Raw genomic sequence first — 20149 nt, 5'->3', positions numbered from 1 at the left:
TTAACCGCTGAGCCATCTCTCCAGCCCAGCGTTTTTATTTTTTAAGATTTATTGATTTTTATTTTTTGTGTATGAATGTTTTGTTTGGATGTGTATATGAACCACATGTGTGCCTGGTCCCTGTGGAAACCAGAAGAGGGTATCAGATCCCTTGGATCTGGTGTTGGCAGGCAGTTGTGAGCTAACATGTAGGTGCTGGGAACTGAACCCAGGTTCTCTGTGCCGGTGTTCTTCACTGCTGAGCCACCTCTCCAGCCCTACAAAGAAGACTTAAGAGGTTGGTTTATGTGATAGTGTTAGGTAAACCAACAGTGGCAGTCTATCTATACATTAGAGAGGCTGAGAACCCAATAGCTCCTCAATCCCTGAGGATGAATGAATAAATACCTCAGCAGTCCCAGTCTGTGCTGCTGGCCTGGAGAGTACCTGGAGATCCAGTGGTTTTCAGTCTACATTAGAAAGCCAAACCTCAGACACTGGGTTCCAAGTGGTGGTGGCAGTGGGGTAAATACATAGGTGCACTCACAAGCTAGAAGTGGAAGATAGGCAGGAAAAAGCAATGCTGCTTTGCGCTCTAGCCTCTTGAGAGGGAGAACTTAGAGATAGAGTGAGCTTGTGAGAGCCTGGCCTTGAGCTGGCCCAGTCCCTTCTATTGAGGTGATCCTCACTAGTTGCTGTTTCTGGAAGGCTTGTGCCTGCTCTATACTTTTTCACAAGTGATTACCACAGCAAAAGGAGAACTGTGGGTAAAAAAGATATATTCGTGTTTCATGCTCATGTAACCCATTGTCTGCTGTGAACATTGATGTGTTCAGGAAAATAGCTGAGGCCAGCCACATGACTTCGTGAGTGCGGGTACAGGCCACACAGCCTGGTGACACGAGTTTGACCCCTAAACTAAAGTCAAGGTGGAAGGAGCAAATTAACCGCAGCGTTGTCTTCCAGCCTCGTGCACACGGGTCGGTGCGTGTGCTCGTGCACACACATCCAATAATAAAAAGCCAAGAGTGAAGAGTGTCAGACTGAGTTCAGACTTTAGTAATAACAACATAAATGCCAAACTCTTCTATTTTACTGAGAAATAATTATGGCTGACTTGATTTCTTGTTTCACCTCTTTTTAGCCACGGTCAGAGTTGCTGGAGCTTATTCAGATCATGATTGTGATATTTGGAGAGGAGCCCCCAGTGTTCTCCCGACCCACTGTTTCTGCGTCCTACCCGCCATACACCGCAACAGGGCCACCAAATAGTAAGTATGATTGTGATCTGATATTAAAGTTTGCAGAAGTGAAGTGAAGCCTTGTGAAACTCTTAAAAATAATGTTACTTTGCTTTTTAGCTTGTCCTGTTAGTGGAGTTTTGGGAGATATCCTGAGGCCCCATGTCCACATATACAGGTTCCTACCAAAGACTGGTATTTGGGTTTCCATCTGTGGGTAGAAATCGAAGTGTGAATGTTCTGGATTCCAGAGTGGAAGAGAAGATGCCAAATGGAGCTAGAAGTTTTAAATTATACATGCCATGGAAAAGCCTTATTTGACCACCTGGAAAGCAGGTGTAATTTGAAAGGTAGCCTGAGGTCTCTGAGATTCCACGGTCAGTGTGGTAGAGAATTAATTGCAGTCAGCTAGCTCATCGTTGGGCTCTTCTGGGTGTACATATTGGACATCTAGCTCTGTGGTGCTTCTCTATGGTACAGCCAATTTGTGACTACCTTGTTGGAAGGATGAGGGCACAGGCACAGTATTGGTCCATGCCTGGGACAGCTCGGTCCCTGCTCTTTTTATGTAGACGTTCTTGCTGCTACTTCACAATCATCCTGGGTAATTGAGAGTTGGTTGTACTTAACTTGTTTTGACATTTTTGTTTTGTACTGTTTTTATTGTGTTTTAAGTTGTGAATCTGACAAACTTCTCTTTGATGACCAATTATGTGAACTTTATTTCTTTCTACCTAAAGTCATTCATTCTCTTGTTTTTAATCTGTTTTTCCTGAAGAGTATCTTGATCCGTGGGCAGAATGGGAATGTAAAAGAAGTGACTCCTCTCCCCTCCCTCCCCTTCCTCCCAGAGTGAACTTGGTGATTTGTCTTAGTGAGGTCCTGTTGACTGAGGGTTTTACGTTTAAAGCACTAAATATTTCCTAGTGTGATGCCCTCGTTTATTTGCTCAGATCACTTTGTTACCACTTAGACAAAGGGAACATTGCTGTATTTCTTTCAGTCTCACATTGGCTTTGGAAATACAGTATTCCGAAAAGAAGCCGCACTGGTCATTGTTGCAGTCCGGTTTTGCACTGGCTGTCTCATTGGGCACTGAAAGGCTAGTTGAAGTCGGTCCCTAAGAGACCCTGCACTCCGTCTCTCCCAGTCTCAGCAGCAGTTTAGACATTTAGGGAGCAGCTGTCTTGTCACCAGTGACTGTGAGCCGAGGTCTGGATGCTCCCATGCGTGTCCTGAGAGCAAGAGGCCTTGATACATACTTGAGTACATAGTTAATAGTTGAGGAATCATTGCTTAGAACATTTTTTTATCTCTTCAGGGTAATTTTTGAATGATGAGTCATGTTACAAGACATTATTAAAAACAAGTACAGTAGTGTGTGCCTGTAGTTCCAAAGGTTTTGGAAGTTTTGCCAAGAGATTATGTGAGCCTAGGAGTTCGGGGCCTGTCTGGACAGCCTAGTGAGACACTGAGTCTGTAGAAGGTCAGCATCATGAGACTGGAGAGACAGCCCAGCAGTTAAGAACACCTGTTGCTCTTGCAGAGGACCCATATGGAAGTTTACAACCATCTGTAATTCTACTTCTAGGGAATCCTTTCCCTCTTCTGAACCCTCAGGCACCAGACATGCATATGGAGCATCTAAGTAATTGCAGGCAAAACACTCAGACACATAAAATTAAAGCCACCATTATATCCACACCTCAGTTTTAAAAAAGACTGATTTTAATTGCCTGTGCGTGTGTTTATGTGGGTATGTGCACATGAGGGCAGGTGTCTCAGAAAGCCAGAGGCAGCGGATCCCTGTACCTGGAGTTGCAGTCATTTGTAAGCTGGCCAGTGTGGCCTCTAAGAATAGGACTTGGGTCCTCTGCAGGAGCAGTGCTTGTTTTTCACCTCTGTGTGTGCGTGTATGGGTGGGTGTGTGTGTGTTGTGTGGGTGTGCGTGTGTGCGTGGGTGTGCGTGTGCGTGTGCGCGTGTGTGTGTGTGTGTGTGTGTGTGTGTGTGTGTGTGTGTGTGTGTGTGGCTTCTCAACCATGGAACCATCTCTCCAGGCCCTTCAGTAACTAATTCTTTTTTTTTGTTTTGTTTTTTTTTCGAGACAGGGTTTCTCTGTGGCTTTGGAGCCTGTCCTGGAACTAGCTCTTGTAGACCAGGCTGGTCTCGAACTCACAGAGATCCGTCTGCCTCTGCCTCCCGAGTGCTGGGATTAAAGGCGTGCGCCACCAGAAAAGAAATTATGCCGGGCGGTCGTGGCGCATGCCTTTAAGCCCAGCACTCGGGAGGCAGAGGCAGGCGGATCTCTGAGTTCGAGGCCAGCCTGGTCTACAAGAGCTAGTTCCAGGACAGGCTCTAGAAACTACAGGGAAACCCTGTCTCGAAAAACCAAAAAAAAAAAAAAAAAGAAGAAAAAGAAAAAAAAAAAAGAAAAGAAAAGAAATTATTACTACTCTGAGAACTGGTTTGCACATTGGAGAAAGTAGCATGGAAGTGAATGATATTGACCATGTGTGTTGCTGATATTTAACAGTGGACTCGCCTTTTCTCAGAGATCCTACTTGAAAAGTCTGTGTGTGGAATGGAATTGTGACATTTTGAGAACTTTTTTTTATTTTTTAATGAAATACTGAATCTCATCCTTCATTATACTTAGGCAAAGTATTACAGCACCTACTGAAACATTCTAACAAGAAGACTGTAAACCCTGATTTGTTGGGCTGGTAAAGGCTTCCAAGCCTGTTGTTGATAGCAGCCCAGCGTACTTCTCCCACTTGCTTATATTCTGTCCTCTAGGTCATTCTTTGAAGGCTCCCTGTCTCTGTTTCTTCGAGCGTAATCTGTCATTCCTCTACTGGATCACTTTTGTTTGCTCGACCTCTTAGGTTTACATTAGCTCCTTCCCTGGATGGTCCCATAGATAGCACTCTGTGCTATCCCTGCCAGCACACAGCCACTTGGGACTCTCTGTAGCCCCAACTAGATTCCAAGCAACACGTGGCCAAGGATTCCTTCTCGTCTCTCTCTTGCCTTCTTTTCTTATCATCCTCTTATCTTTTCTTTCTCTTCACCTTCCTCCATCATCAGACCCTGGTTCCTATCACATAGAAGGCAATAAAACATTTGTTTGTTGACTTAAGTGCTGATTCACCATTGGATCTAGTAAGGAAAGTTTGAGTCCTTTTCCATCGAGGCCAGAGCCGGCCTTTGTACCACTGACTTAAGTGGTCCGAATGAAGGAAAGCTCTTGAAGACTAATGACTTTTAACTTTTTCCCGTAGTATTTCCAAGCTTTTTTTAACCGGTCTAGATGGGTGTGGATGTAAGTTTTTTTTTTGTTTTGTTTTTGTTTTTTATAGGATTTCTTACAGTGATTTGGAGTCTTGTGTTCTCAAACAAGCCAACAAAACCGACTGTGCAAATCAGTCAATATGGTCTTCAATGTGCCAGGATTTCTTAGATGCAGAGGCAGGTTACCGCCTAAGGAGCAGGTCTTAGAGCAAATGGGGCCAGCGTGACTTCTAAACTCCAGATGGATATGATGCTGTAGAGCTGACCAGATTGACCTATCTGCCAGTCACTTCTTGTTGGGGTTTGCATGAGTGTTGTCACGCAGTTTAATGACTTGAGACTTAATTGACTTCAAAATATTTATTCCTTAAAGAACTGTTAGTTCCTTAAAGAAATACAGGTGTTGATTTTGTTTTGAGCCTGAGATTGGATTCTTGGTGTGGAATTTTGCTTGGTTTGACAGTGATGTGTAATACTCTACAGCCTTTATATTCAGGACTGTGCATATGACTTTCAAATGTTAAAAAATTATTTTTAGCCTCCTACATGCCAGGCATGCCAAGTGGAATCTCCGCATATCCATCTGGATACCCTCCCAATCCCAGGTAATGAAAATTCTATTATGTTTGGAATCAAAATAATGCTAACGGGAAATTAAATAAGGTTAGTTGAAATTCACTGAAAGGTTTATTGGTATTTTTGAGATAGGTCTGGCTCTGTAGATTCATAATCCTAATTCAGCCTTGGAATTACAGGTTCAGGCTGCCATGTATGGCTTGTTGGTCATATTTTGTTGCAGATACTATGCATATAATTCCAAGAGTTTTAGGTTATCTAGAGAAATGCAAATTTGTTTTATTTTTTAAATAAATAAATAAATAAAAATGGGGTTAGGGTTGGCAATGACAGTGATTTTGATTGGTTTGGGGCTTTGAAATACTTGTTCTTTCCTTTTTGAGAAGTTCATAGTGGTTAGAGAAATGGCTTATTGGTTATGAGCACTTTCCTGCTTCCTAATTATGAGTGACCCAAACTGGGAGCTCCAGCTGCAGGGACCTAGCACTCTTTTTTGTCTCCTGGCTCCCACACATGTACACCATAAAGTAAAAATAGCTGGGCATCAGCACTCCGGAGGCAGAGGCAAGGTGATATTTATGAATTCCAGGCCAACCAAGGATACATAACAAGACCCTGACTCGTTAACTAAGATAATAAAAATAAACCATTAGAAAGAAACTTTGGATTTTCCAGAATCTAAATTTAGGACTATTTATTAGAATACATGGATGCCACAGAACTACCCAGAAACAAAAGTGGTTTTTTTTTGTTTGTTTGTTTGTTTTTGGTTTTTTTTTTTTTGTTTTTTGTTTTTGTGGTGGGGGACAGAGTTTCTCTGTAGCTTGGGGCCTGTCCTGGAACTCAGGCTGGCCTTGAACTCACAGAGATCCACCTTCCTCTGCCTCCTGAGTGCTGGGATTAAAGGCGTGCACCACCACTTAAAAGTTTTTTAAATTTTGTAAAGACTTGCTTTCAGATTGAATGTTTGAAGGCTTTGAAGGTTACCAATAAGCCTCAGACAAAATTTTAATATTGTCATTCTCTGTTGACTAGAAATCAGAATGGAAAATTGCTCTTCTGTTACTAATGGGGTCTTTTCCTTAGGAATACCTCTGTGAAGATAACCTTATAGTCTGAGCCAAGCAAGAACACTTGACTATTTACTATTTCTTGGGGTTTTTTTGATATAGGAGCTCACATTTTTTAAGATGTATTTATTTTATGTGTATGAGTGTTTTTCTCATGTGTATGTCTGTGTGTCACTTGCATACCTGGTGCCCTAAGAGTTGAGAAGAGGGTTTTGGATCCCCTGAAACTGGAGTTACGGACAGTTGCGAGCAACCATGTGGGTGCTGGAAATTGAACCTGGCTCTTCTACAAGAACAACTGAGCCATTTCTCCAGCAGGTCTGGAACTCATCACAGCCTCCCAGATGCTGGGATTATAGGTGTGCCATACCTTCAGGCTGTTGTGTATGTTGACCTTTTGTTTCTGAGGTAGAGTCTCACTACATAGCCCACACTGACCTCTCTTTGGTTTTAAGACAGTCCTCCTGGCTGTCCTGGAATTCCCTGTGTAGACCAGGCTGGTCTCAGACTCACAAAGATCCACCTGCCTCAGTGATGGGTTTAAAGGCATAAGCCACTAACACCACATCTGACTTTTTTTTTTTTCTTTAAATGTGTATGAGCAATTTGCTTGCATGAATCTCTGTGTACCATATGAATGTGTGGTACCCACAAGGTCAGAAGAGGGTATTGAATCCCCTGGAGCTGGAGTTATTATGTGTAACTATGAGCCAGCATGTGGGTGCTGGGAATCAAGCCTGGGTCCTCAGCAAGAGCAGCAAGCACTCTTAACCACTGAGCCAACTCTCTAGCCCCGGCCTCATATCCTTGCCTCAGCCTCCTTCCAAGATTGTAGGTACACACTGCCATGCTGTCCTAGCATTTTACGTTAAACCAGTGCCATTAGTGGAATTTGCACACATTGTTCTTTGAATAAATATCTTCATCTCTAAAACTATAATTTCGTTAATTAGCAATGTCAACTTCACCTTCTCGGTGGGGTTCTCATAGCACTCAGCGTTGAGTCATCTTCACGTTTGGTATTCTTTCCTGTAGTGCTTATCCTGGCTGTCCTTACCCACCTGCTGGCCCATACCCTGCCACAACAAGCTCCCAGTACCCTTCCCAGCCTCCGGTGACCACTGTTGGTAAGTATTGTGAACATTTTATTGTTTACATAAGTCAAGGTCTCCTGTGAAAAGTGTTTCATTGTTACATATAAAATTTTACAATATTCTTCCATATAGGAAAGTCTGTAGTGATCAGTGTCCTGTAATGTGATTTAACATCCTATAAATGAGCCTTCTGCCATTTAGAAGTCTAAACGTGTGGCTGATGGCTCACTAACTTTCCTGTTGCCACATTCATACTGGTGAATCTCACATGTGTTGAGTTGGGTCTGAAGGTCACCTTCACTATTCCAGCAGGTAACAGCTGGAATAGTCCTAAAGAAAAAAACCCCAAAGTAAGGTTAGGAACCATTAGCAGATCGTAGGGCTTTGTGGCCTGGCTGTGTGGAAACAGGTACGAGCACCTGTAGCAGAAAGCACCCGCGCAAGTCGTGCATGAAAGGGTTGCACACCGTTGCTGTCTGTCCCACTCGGCTGCCTCCTGTTGTCATTCGGCTGCCTTCCTCTGCTTGGCCTGAGGGCTTCTCCACCAGAGCTTATGTCTTCTGACTCGCGCTGGTTACCATTTCAGCATTTCCTTTCTTACCTCATGGTCTGCTACTGTTTGGCACATAAAAAATACCCTAAAACAACTTGAAGCTTCAACTGTACTTCCCGATCTGCACCCCATTTCCTCCGTGCAGCAAGCGTCCTTGAAACTACAGTCTGTCCTTGCTCTCTTCAGCCCTTCTTGCCTTCCCTCTACCAATCTTTTAAAACCGCTCTGTCAGAGTCATAGTGAGCTTTCTGGGCTTAAATCCAATGGCTGGTGCCTGCCGTCTCCTCCTTGGTCTGTCCTTGGGCTGCTGCCAGCTTGACGCTCTTCCAGCGGACACACTTTGTTCTTTTCCTCCCATATCACAGGTACTTGTGCTCAGTCTCTGCGGGTTCCTCCACTTAATGTTGGAATCCCTAGTTAGTTCTTGGTACTTTGACTCCTTACTCTGGTGGTAGAGCTTTAAATGCCCTGTCTGTACCCACAGTTGCTGAATTGTGCCTTGTCTGTACCTCTGTCCGGACCTCTGCAGTCTTATATGCAGCTGCCTTATTGCTGTCTCCACTTGATGTTAACAGACATCTTAATTTACACTCATCATGACTCAAGTTGAACTCGTCTTTCTACAGTTTACCCATCTTCATTGATACCTATTCCGTAGTCTAACTCAAGTCATTCTTGATTCCTCTAGAATCATCTTATCTTCAGAATATCTAGAGTCAGTACAAGTTACCATTATCTCGTCTAAATTACTGTACGAGAACCGGCTGCCCCTGCATTTGATACTAACAGAAGTGGCCTGAGGGATCTTACTCAAACATGAGTCGGTGATGTCTCCTGCTAAAAGCCTCATTTCATGAGTCGCTCACTATAAATGTTTTGGGCTTAGAAGGCTTTGTGGGATCCTGCCCCTCATCGTTTCTGTTACCTTATCTCTTACTGTTCTCAGAGAATTTGTTCATTGCTTATTTCCTTTGTATTATTGTCAAACTCACTCTTACCAATCTGTGCTGCCTCCTCAAACAGCTGGTGTGTGGCAGCTCACCCGAATGTATTTTGCTACGTGCTTGAATGAATACAGGATGGTGGGAGGCTGGTATTTGTGTTTTTTGATGTCATGAGCTCTGATATCAGGAGCTTATGCCTGTGCCTTTGCTACCGAGACAGCGTCTGCTTCTGTTGGCATTGCCTAATGGCATAGCTTTGGAAAATTAAGATGTGCTTGTCCTTCCTGTAATGTACTTTCCTTTATACAGTAAACTTTTGTTTTTGTTAATTTTGAGACAGGATCTCCCTGTACAATTCACTGGCCCAGAGCTCAGTTTGTAGGCAGGCTGGACTTGAATTCACAGAGATCTGCCTTCTTATACTTCCCAAAAGTACTGGGATTAAAGGCGTGTGTTCTTATGTCTGGCCCTAAACAATATAATTTAAATTACTTGAATAAGAAATTAAAATGCTGGGAGATTTTAATTCAATCTGTAAGTTTAAAAGAACAAAATCAAAAAACAAAACTTATAAATTTGGGACAGAAGAGATGGCTCAGTGGTTAAGAATACTGGCTGCTTTTCCAAGGGATCCAATGCCCTGGCCTCAAGTACCAGTCACACAAGATGTGCACAGAAATACATGCAGGCAAACACTCATACATTTAAAATAAACTACTCTTTGAGTTCAAGCAACAAGAGAAATGGGAATGGGACAGTTAGTTGCCTTGTTTCTTAGATAATATGATCCCTCTGATCTCGGTTATAGATGTCTTTGTTTGTGTATGTCTATTCTTAGCGCTAGTTTGGTGCTCAGAGGACATGTTGGGGAATCTGTACTCTCTCCAGCACTCACTGCAGGGATCAAACTCAGGTTGTCAGGTTATTGGGCTTTGTGGATTACCTTTTGCCCATCAAAGACTTTTGTAGTTAATTCATTTCGTAACATTAACCTTGAAGAATTTTATGGCTTAGAAATTTTCCATTTATCCGCAAAATGGGCTGTTATGGAAAATGATACATTTAAAGGTAGATTTGATCTGAGATTCAAAAAGAGTAAGCACTTGAGCAAATACTGTGTTTTTTGGAAAAATACCGTAGTCTATGACATAGCTGTTTCCGCCATGAGCGCACAGCAGCCACACTGTGTCGCCTGCACAAGACTGGATCTGACCATAGCACGTTGGTGGGTAGTGGGCTGTTGGGACCTCAGCCTCCTGCTAAATTGTTGGCTGCTTTTGAAAACTAATGATTTTAAATAAATCGAGTCTCATGTGGTGTATTGTTGGTAGCTTTCTTCACTTTACTATCCTGTGGTTGCCTAAGTCTTGGTTTCTGTGGAGCAAGAGCGCTATTGTTTGTACAAAGCTGGAACAATGTTGAAGCTCTCTCTGCTAAATAAAAGCTGTCATAAGCTCTGTGCCGAGTTCCAGGTTGGCACTCAATACTACAAATGGAAATTCTGTGCACATAGTGGTTTGGAAGGTTTTCTCCTACTTCAGAAACCAACCTTTTGCTTTGTTATTATAAGAAATAATATCCGTGGTTTGATCCACTTTCTGAGCAGATAATGTGTGATAACTCCGGCTCCACAGTTACCACACAGTAAGTAGTAGTTTCCCGTATCTTTGGTTTGTTTCCAGCAGTTTCCATCCACTGTCAATTTCAGCCCCTAAGTATTATTTGTCCTCTTTTTCTTATATTTATGTATATATATGTACCTGTGTGGTGTGTGTTTGCAGATATGTGTACACATGTGTGAAGGGAGGCTGGAGGTCAACCTCAGGTGTCTTACATTCCATTTTTTGAAACAGGGCTGAGAAACAATTTTGTGGGCTTGGGTTAAGGGTGAAAAATCAGAAAAGTTGGGGCAGAGAGATATTCGGTGGTTAAGAGCACACAGTGCTTTTCTAAAGGACCCAGATTTGATTCTCAGCACACACTTGGTGGTTGACAGCTGTCTGCAACTCTAGGTCCAGGAAATCTGACACCCTCTTCTGGCCTCTGCAGGTACTGCATGCATGTGGTATGCAGACATATTTACAGACAAGACACCTATACACATAAAGTTTTAAAAATAAGATAATAAAAATTAGAAAAACTACCGTTTATCTTGTTTTCTAATAGGTTAATCTTAGATTCGCTAATATAAAATGGTGCCTTTTGGCTTACAGGAAACAGTGATTGGTAAGTACCGTTGGAGAACTGAGTAGCCTTAAGTCGGGTATTGTGTCCTACAGCACTTTAAAGATATTAGCCTAATTATCTGAGGAATTATCTTCTCGGGGAGGGTATTGGTTTCCTAACACTAGGAAAATTGTGTCTTATTTCCTAAGGGTTAAATTTGGTGAAGAATATCATCTGACATAAAGTTTTAAGAATTTATTATTGTTGTTGTTATTATTATTAAAGTCTTTGACCTGTTTGTTTTTCAAGACAAGGCTTCTTGTGTAACAGCTCTGACTGTCCTGGAACTCACTTTGTAGACCACCCTGGCCTCAAACTCACAGAGATCCACTTGCCTCTGCCTCCAAGTGCTGGGATTAAAGACATGTGCCAACACTACCCGGACCTTTCCTTTTGCTAATCAGGAATTGCAGAAGTCTGCAGTCCTGAAAACTGAAGTTGGCTCTGCTTACTTGGAGAACTGTCAGTCTGTGGGAACTTGGCTTATTGTAGTAGACAAAGAGAACATATGATTTCTCTTGAAGCACTTTAAAAAATAGTTTAAAAATTGAAATGCTTCAAACAGTTCTTTTTTCTTCTTTCAGTGGCAAGGGGCTCACTAAATTTTGAACTAAAGTTCAGAATGTAGTTCAGAATGTTTTGGGTTGTTTTTTAGGATTATTTTTTGTGTATATGAGGGTACGGATTACCTCACACTGGAAGTCTGGGTGGCTGTGAGCTCCATATTAATCCTGAGATGTGAACCCAGGTCTCGTGAGTGCAGTAACTTCTCAGCCACTGAGCTCTCCTGCCCCATTTTACTACTTCAGAAACCCATGAATTTTTTATTTCGCCTTTCAGTTTTCAGGTTGTTTTATTCTGTTTGTTTGTTGGTTTGTTGTTGTTGTTTTTTGAGGCAGGGTCTCACTGTGCCTCTGACTGTTCTGAAACACCATGCAGACCATGCTGGCCTCTAACTCATCAATATCCCACTGCCATCTTTCACATTTTAATTAGAATTCTTCTCCTGTATGAAAGCAGGCTGGCTTTCAAGAGAGCGTGGATGTGTTTTATAGTGAAGTCTGTGTGACAAGAAGTTAGGATTGGTCTCATCCCAGCAGCTACAGCCTAACGGCGACTGTGACCTTTACAGACAGGACTTTGCTGCCTCCGCCTGTGTCCACGCTTAAGAAGAGTCTTGGACTTGCTGCTGCTATATAGTCTTTTTTTAAATATTTATTTATTTATTTATTTATTATGTATGCAATGTTCTGTCTCTGTGTATGCCTGAAGGCCAGAAGAGGGCACCAGATCTCATTACAGATGGTTGTGAGCCACCATGTGGTTGCTGGGAATTGAACTCAGGACCTTTGGAAGAGCAGGCAATGCTCTTAACCGCTGAGCCATCTCTCCAGCCTTATATAGTCTTTTTTTAACCTTACATTCTCAACAGCGTTTGCTGCTTGTATTGTGATAATGACTAATAGGACTCAAGAGAGATAGTCTTAGTGTGGTTTTGATTTGCATTTCCCTGTTGGGGAAAAATGTTGAACAGCTTTCATGTACTTATTGACCATTTGTATTATTTTTGAGAACTGTTTGAACTTCTGAACCCCCTGCCTAGTGTCCTGTGGGTTGCAGCATGCCTGTTTGTAAGACAACAGGGATCGAGCCCAGGGTTTGTACATGCCGAGCAAGCGCTCTCCCATCTGAGCCCTCATGTTAGTTACTTTTCTAGTGACTGTAAAAACATATCTGACAGAATGAACTGAAGGTTTTTTTTTTTTTTTTGGTTTTTCGAGACAGGGTTTCCCTGTAGTTTCTAGAGCCTGTCCTGGAACTAGCTCTTGTAGACCAGGCTGGCCTCGAACTCAGAGATCCGCCTGCCTCTGCCTCCTGAGTGCTGGGATTAAAGGCGTGCGCCACCACCGCCCGGCCCTGAAGGGTTATTTAACTCAGAGTTTGAGGCTAGAGGCCTTCTTGTCAAGGAAGCCAGGGTAGCAAGAATGTAGGACAGCTGATCACATTGCATCTGCAGCCAGGCAGCTTAGCTCTCCTACTCTTTATTCATCCTGGGCCCCCTGCCTGTGGAGAGGTGTCACCCACATTTATGTCTTCCCACCATGTCTCCCAGAGTTTTTTTCCATGGTAAGTCTAAACCCTGTCAAACTGACAGGCAAGATTGACATCACAGGTGCAGGAGTAATGAATGGCTCAGCAGTTAAGAGCACTTGCTACTCTTGGAGAGATCCTGAATTCAGATCACAGCACCATGTCAGATGTTTCATAGCCCCTGTAGTTTTAGCTAAATCCCTAGAGAATGCCCTCTTCTGGACCCCTCGAGCACCTGCACACAAGGTGGATATTGACATCCACAGCACAGAAATACACTTTTAAAAAAGATTAGCCATCATAGCTACATCTACAGTCCCCTTGATGTCTAATTTTTGAAGGTCAAATGGATGCTAGAGTTGACAGAGACATTCTCCTGTTCTGTGGGTGTCCACTCTGCTGTGTGGGACCTTTTAATTTGATGCGGTCCCATTTGTCACTTGCTATTTCCTGAGCTGTTGAAGACAGAGTCAGAAAGTCATATTCTTGGCCTTTAAGTGTTTGCACTGTTTGCCGTTGGAATTTTTAGTTTAGCTCCTGTTTAGTTGATTTTTGCAGGTGAGAGACAGGTACCTAATCTCGGTCTTCTACACGGTAATGTTGGGTTTTCATGTTTCTCGCTTCTTTCGTAAAATCACATGGTAGTGGATACTTGGGGTTATTTCTGACTGTTCTGTTCTGTTTCACAGGTCTGCATGCCCACTTTATGCCGGCATTGTGCTGTGCTTATAACACCAGCACTGTTCTTTCTGCTCAGGGTGGATTAGGCTGCTTGTGACCTTTTGTGTTTCTGTATGGATTTATTTATTTATTTATTTATTTATTTATTTATTTATTTATTATGCATGCAACGTGCTGCTGGCATGTATGCCTACATGTCAGAAGAGGGCACCAGATCTCATTAAAGATGGTTGTGAGCCACCATGTGGTTGCTGGGAATTGAACTCAGGTCCCCTGGAATAGCAGTCAGTGCTCTTATCCTCTGAGCCATCTCTCCAGCCCCTCATCCTTGTTTAAAAAATACTTTATAAATTAGTACAGTGTAAGGAACCAGAGATTTCGGTTTGGCCTTTATCCTGTCCTGATGACTGAATAGTTAAGTCCTTTTTTAAAATTAGTATTTTGGTGTGTGTGTGTTTTGGTTCCCATAGTGTCCAGAAGAGGGTGTCACATCCTATGTAACTGCAATTAACAGGCTTTTGTGAGCTGCCTGATTATGGGTGCTCCTAACCACTGAACTGCTTCTCAACTCCTGAACAGTTACTCCTTTAAGTAAAAAGGAGTCTGTGAATGGAGCTTAAGAAATACAGCTCTTTGATGCGTTTAGCAGAAGAAATGTGTCCCATGTATGTTGAATGATGGTGTATGCATGCGAGCGTGTGTGTGCATGTGTGCGTGTTTCTCACCTTCCGCATGTTGAAGCAGGGTCTCTCCTGGTTCCATCCAGCTCTCCAGTTGTTGCCTCCTACCAAGAGAGGAGTGCTGGAGTAACAGATAGGGCCACTGCATCCAGCTTTTTACTTGAGTCCCAGAAATTGAACGAGGGTTGTCAGACTCGAGTGGCAAGAGCTCAGTAGTCTCAAATGTAGCAGTTCCAAGGCCACAACTCTGGAAACTGTCATATTGCTGGTTACAGCTGTTTCTAGCAAACACGGTTATAATGCTGAACACCTACGTGAGCCTCTGTGTCCAGAGTCTGTGCCTTATCTCCTCAGGTCCCAGCAGAGACGGCACAATCAGTGAGGACACCATCCGAGCGTCTCTCATCTCAGCAGTCAGTGACAAACTGAGATGGCGGATGAAAGAGGAGATGGACGGTGCCCAGGCAGAGCTCAATGCCTTGAAACGAACAGAGGAGGATCTGAAAAAGGGCCATCAGAAACTGGAAGAGATGGTCACCCGCTTAGATCAAGAAGTAGTAAGTAATACATCGAAGATTTACATTTGGGAGTTTAATTATAGCCCAGGCAAAGGATGATGTGTGCACCCTGGGTGTGTGAAGTACAAGTTCAGTGAACTGCGGGTGTCTTCAGACAGCTGCGTAGCTCTCTGAGCAGAGTGGTGGTTCTCAGGGACTGGGGCAGGAGGTCATCGGCTGAGGACACTGAGGAAAGGAGAGACTACAGCACCTTGGGTCTCGAGTGCAGCCACATCTGCTCTCCTGGAAAGTGGGTGCTAGCTGGAAAATTGCCCCTTTTCCAGGAGAAATGGTAAAGATCTTCAAGCCTCAAACTACCTAAGAGAGAATAGTATTTCTAAATGTTGTTGGAGTCACTATTAAAAGTATCTTTGAGGGGCCTGGAGTGATGGTTCCATGGTTAAGAGCACATACTGCTTTCTCTGCACCCACATCAGGCTGCTCACAACTACCTGTTAACTCCAGCTCCAAAGAGTCTGACGTCTATTCCTGGCCTCCTTAATTCCTGCACACTTAGACATGTGTGTATGCACACATGTATCTCTGCAGCTTCCCTGGTGTCATCATCCGGAGACATCTGGGGCCTCGAGAGCTTCACATCAGTGCAGCCTGTGACCCTTCGCTCTCCAGGCTTTCTCTTGGGTTTGTATAAAGTGAGCATAGCAGTAGCCAACCGTTTCAGTTCAGGAATGTGACACCAGCGTGAGGGAGAGTCTGCAACCACCACACGTCTCGACACTGGAGAAAGTGGTGTTGCCCTGGGCATTGAATCTTGTCCGCAGACGGGGAAGTCCTCCTGTGGGAAAGTCTTGTTTGATGGTTGTCTGTGGGAGGGACTTCCTTTTGGAAAGCACCGTGTCTGGCAGTTATCGGCACCGTGTGTCACTTTCACAGCTGTGCTCATTTCAGGGACTGCAGATTCCCTCACACATTTTACCAGGAAGCTGTTGGAAGCATTCGGTCGGCTGCTTAAAGCACTGTCTGAGGTTGGGGTGTAGATGTGCACGGCAGGTGATCCTGCGCAAATCAGTGTAAGTTACGTGTGGACTGTTCTGTTTTCAGGCTGAAGTTGATAAAAACATAGAACTTTTGAAAAAGAAAGATGAAGAACTAAGTTCTGCTCTGGAGAAAATGGAAAACCAATCAGAAAATAATGACATTGATGAAGTTATCATCCCCACAGCCCCGCTATATAAACAGATTCTAAATCTGTATGCAGAGGAAAATGCTATTGAAGACACTATCTTTTACCTGGGAGAAGCCTTGAGGCGGGGAGTGATAGACCTGGATGTGTTCCTGAAGGTAGGCTTTCTTCCTCCTTGCGGGGCTTTGCTGCAGGTTCACGGCAGGGCAGCTTGGGATAAGCATCCCTCCAGACTTCCTTCTTCTGCCTCCCAAGTCACACCACCTAAATGTGAGATTATCACCCACCCTATTTTGTTTTGGTTTTAATTCAGTAATGTCTTAGAATTGGATAATTTTAGATGAGTTTCTCCAGATCAAATAGTCCTAGAAGGAAGTGTAGGTTATCTCTGGCTTGCTAATACTGAACAGACCTGAAGATCTAGTAAGCTTTGTTTGTTGTTTGTTGGGCCATGGAGAATATAGGCTTAGTAACCAGCCACTCTGTATTTTTGACCTGGCTCCTGCTGACAGCTCAGTGTTCATGCAAGCTGAGCAGGGCACATGGTAAGTGGCTGGGTGTAAGCTAGAAATCACAAAGAAGGTTCTTTACCACTGTCTTCTGGCAGGGCCGCATGCCATAAGAAAAGATGTGAATAGAGAGGCAAGAGAAGTAAGCTGTTTTCTAGACATTGTCGAGGGGCCAAGTTAACCCCATTTCTCCTCATCTCTTAGTCAAGAGACAGTTTGGTGACTTATATTAAGCTTAAGCTTGTTGTGTGTTTTCCTATTATTTTGGTGTCTCAAGATGTAGCTGGGAATGTATCTCAGGGTGGGGCACTTACCTGTTGTATGCTGAGGATTCAATCCCAGTACTGCAAAGCCAAACAAAGCCCCCTGAGCTAGATCCTGCAGTGTAGTAGAGTTTTTAAAGCCTTATGTACATGTAATAGGATAAGGGTTCCAAAGGTTGCTAAATATTTTTAGGATTGATAGATGTTCTCTGACCTCATGCCTGGGTCAAAGCCATTCTAAACTATTAACATTTTCCTTCCTCCTAGCATGTCCGCCTCCTGTCCCGTAAACAATTCCAACTGAGGGCACTTATGCAAAAAGCAAGAAAGACTGCCGGACTTAGTGACCTCTACTGATTTCCGAGCTCAGCTGGAGACGGACCTCTTCGTAAAGCCTTCTTCTTTTCTTTTCCTTTCTCTCATCAGTAGGACCCAGAATAAGTTATTGCAGTTTATCATTCGAGTGTTAAATATTTTGAATCAATAATATATTTTCTGTTTTCTTTGGGTAAAGACTGGCTTTTATTAATGCACTTTCTACCCTCTGTAAGCTTTCTGTGCTGTGTTGGGACTGACTGGGCTAAATAAAATTTGTTGCATAATTTCTTTCTGGACTTGAGGAAAGATGCACAAAATCTAGTTTGAAGCCCAGATTCTCACTGGCAAACAGGGCACAGTGTCCATCTTAAGTCGCAGTTGGTGTTCTGTAGGGTGAAGATAGTTCTCCTTAGCGTGGGGCATAACACAGAAAGCTGTGTATTGGAGGAGATGTATTTCTTTCAAGAGTCAACAGCAGCCGGGCGGCGGTGGCACACGCCTTTAATCCCAGCACTCGGGAGGCAGAGGCAGGCGGATCTCTGAGTTCGAGGCCAGCCTGGTCTACAAGAGCTAGTTCCAGGACAGGCTCTAGAAACTACAGGGAAACCCTGTCTCGGGGAAAAAAAAAAAAAAAAAAAGTCAACAGCTGACATTTTAAAATGAAGAACTGTCATGTTAACTAGGCGAAAGTCTGACCACCGTGAGGAGTTCTACGTTATCTTTTAGCTCGTGTGTTGTATGGGAGGGTCATAACAGAAATTTTCAAATATTTTAAATGAATGTTTTTTAAACAATAGAATATCCGGGGCAGTAGTGGCACATGCCTTTAATCCCAGCACTCAAAAGACAGAAGCAGCTAAATCTCTAAGCTCGAGGATAGCCTGATCTACAATCGAGTTCCAGGACAGCCAGGGCTACAGAAACCCTGTCTTGAATACCAAAACAAATAAATTAATTAATTAAAATGGGATGCTGTAATTTGGAGCATATAGTTTATATAGTTTTTAAAGGGAAATCAATATAGGTTGGGCATCCCTAGCCCAAAATATCAGGTGTTCTAAAGCCCAGAGCATTTGGTGAGATGTTGGGAAATAGATTTTTAATCCATTTCAGATGAGGGTTTGAGTGGTTAAAACCTACATCAAATATTCTAAAATCTGAAAAATTCTCAATCCTGAGACATTCTGGTACCAAACATTTCAAATAAGGAATATTAAAACTACCTCAGTAAATGCCTATTGCAAAACCAGAAAGATCTCAAGTTATAGCCCAGACATCTATCTTAAGAAGCAACAATACATGGTGGTGGCGTGTGCCTTTAATCCCAGCACTTGGGAGGCAGAGGTAGGCAAAGCTCTGTGAGTTCGAGGCCAACCTGGTCTACAAAGCAAGTTTCAGGACAACCAAAGCTACACAGAGAAACCCTGTCTCAAAAAAAAAAAAAAAAAGCAACAATACAAGATTAGTACATCCAAGCAAAAAGAAATCAAGAAGTATATAAATTCTGGTGAAAATAAAACATGAAATAACCAATAGAGAACATTACTGATACTAAAATCAGGTTGTTTGAAACATGAGCAGAGCTAAGAAGCCCAAACTAGGTGGAGTCTTTAAAAGATCTTGCAGTATTTGGGTGCACACCTGTAGTTCCAGCATCATCTAAAGCGAGGGAAGACAAATGATCAAGATCAGGAATGAGGGGGCTGCAGAGATGACTCAGCGCTTAAGAACATGGCCACTTTGGCCACTCTTCTAAAGGACCTGGGTTTAATTCCCAGTACACACATGGCAGTTCACAACTATCTGTAACCCCAATTCCATCTATAATCAAATACATATACATGTATGGCATCTACACACAGACATACATGCAGGCAAAACCCCAATGTACATTTTTTTTTTTTTTTTTTTTTTTTTTTTGGTTTTTCGAGATAGAGTTTCTCTGTGGCTTTGGAGCCTGTCCTGGAACTAGCTCTTGTAGACCAGGTTGGCCTCAAACTCACAGAGATCTGCCCGCCTCTGCCTCCCAAGTGCTGGGATTAAAGGCGTGCACCACCACCGCCCTGCCCCCAATGTACATTTTTAAAAAAAGATCAGGAACGAAAGAGACAACCATCATTCTTGACCTTCAAAAAAATAGGGCCCTGAGGGATACAATAAACTATAAGCCAACAAATTAGATCATCTCTGTAGAATATGTCGGCTCCCAGGAAGGCACTGTCAAGACTGACTCAGATGCAGTTGGTAATCTGAAAACCCTCTCTAAAGCAAGTCGGGAGCCTGGCTGCGTCACTGAGCAGTGGCGTGGCTCAGTGGAGTAGAGGAGCTTATTGTTACACCCAGTGGCCTCAGTTCAGTCCCCGGGCTTTGCATTGTCAGAAGGAGCTTCTGCAAGCTGTTCTCTAACCTCTGTGCAAACACGAACATCTTACACAAACACACACACACAATTTTTTTTAAAGGCCCTCACATCGCTGAGAAAACAGAAAAAACTTTCCTACTTCTATGAAGCCACTGTTACTCTGATAACTACAGACAGACAAAAGTGTGGTGACTTTGTAGGTCAGGGGCCTGGAGAGATGGTTCAGCGCGTTTCATGTCTTAACATGATTCTGTTAAGGTGATTTCTGTCTATTGAAATAGAACTGATGGGTTAGCACAGTGGCAGCATCAACATAAAGTCTCAGCCAGATCCAACGAGATGGCACAGTGAGTAGGGCGCTTCCTGGGAAGGTCTGATGGCAGGTCAGTCCCCAGAACTGACTCCACAGAGCTGCCCCTGGCCTCCACACCACACTGCACTTCTTCAATAATAAGATTTTAATCTCTTATATTAACTATATGTCTGTGTGATCAGAGGATAACTTAGGAGTAGGAGAATCATGTCTCCTTAAGACCTGATGAGTCTGGGGATCAAACTCGGGTCATCAG

General features: G+C 43.2%; 1 protein-coding gene across 1 annotated transcript in view; it reads left to right on the top strand.

Annotated features, from left to right (window-relative positions):
- Tsg101 (tumor susceptibility 101) overlaps positions 1–17506 on the top strand; it is a 31499-nt gene extending 13993 nt beyond the window's left edge. Inside the window, exons 5-10 of the mRNA XM_038314024.1 lie at positions 1124–1250; positions 5051–5117; positions 7194–7285; positions 14782–14984; positions 16047–16286; positions 17168–17506. Coding sequence (XP_038169952.1) covers positions 1124–1250; positions 5051–5117; positions 7194–7285; positions 14782–14984; positions 16047–16286; positions 17168–17257 — 819 coding nt within the window. The 3' untranslated portion in view covers positions 17258–17506. The remainder of the gene's footprint in view (positions 1–1123; positions 1251–5050; positions 5118–7193; positions 7286–14781; positions 14985–16046; positions 16287–17167) is intronic.
- The last annotated feature ends 2643 nt before the right edge of the window (positions 17507–20149 follow it).

This window comes from Arvicola amphibius, chromosome 12, assembly GCF_903992535.2.
Source record: "Arvicola amphibius chromosome 12, mArvAmp1.2, whole genome shotgun sequence".
Taxonomy (NCBI): domain Eukaryota; kingdom Metazoa; phylum Chordata; class Mammalia; order Rodentia; family Cricetidae; genus Arvicola; species Arvicola amphibius.
The sequence above is the reverse complement of the archived record's forward strand: the minus strand, read 5'-3'. Positions and strand labels throughout refer to the sequence as shown.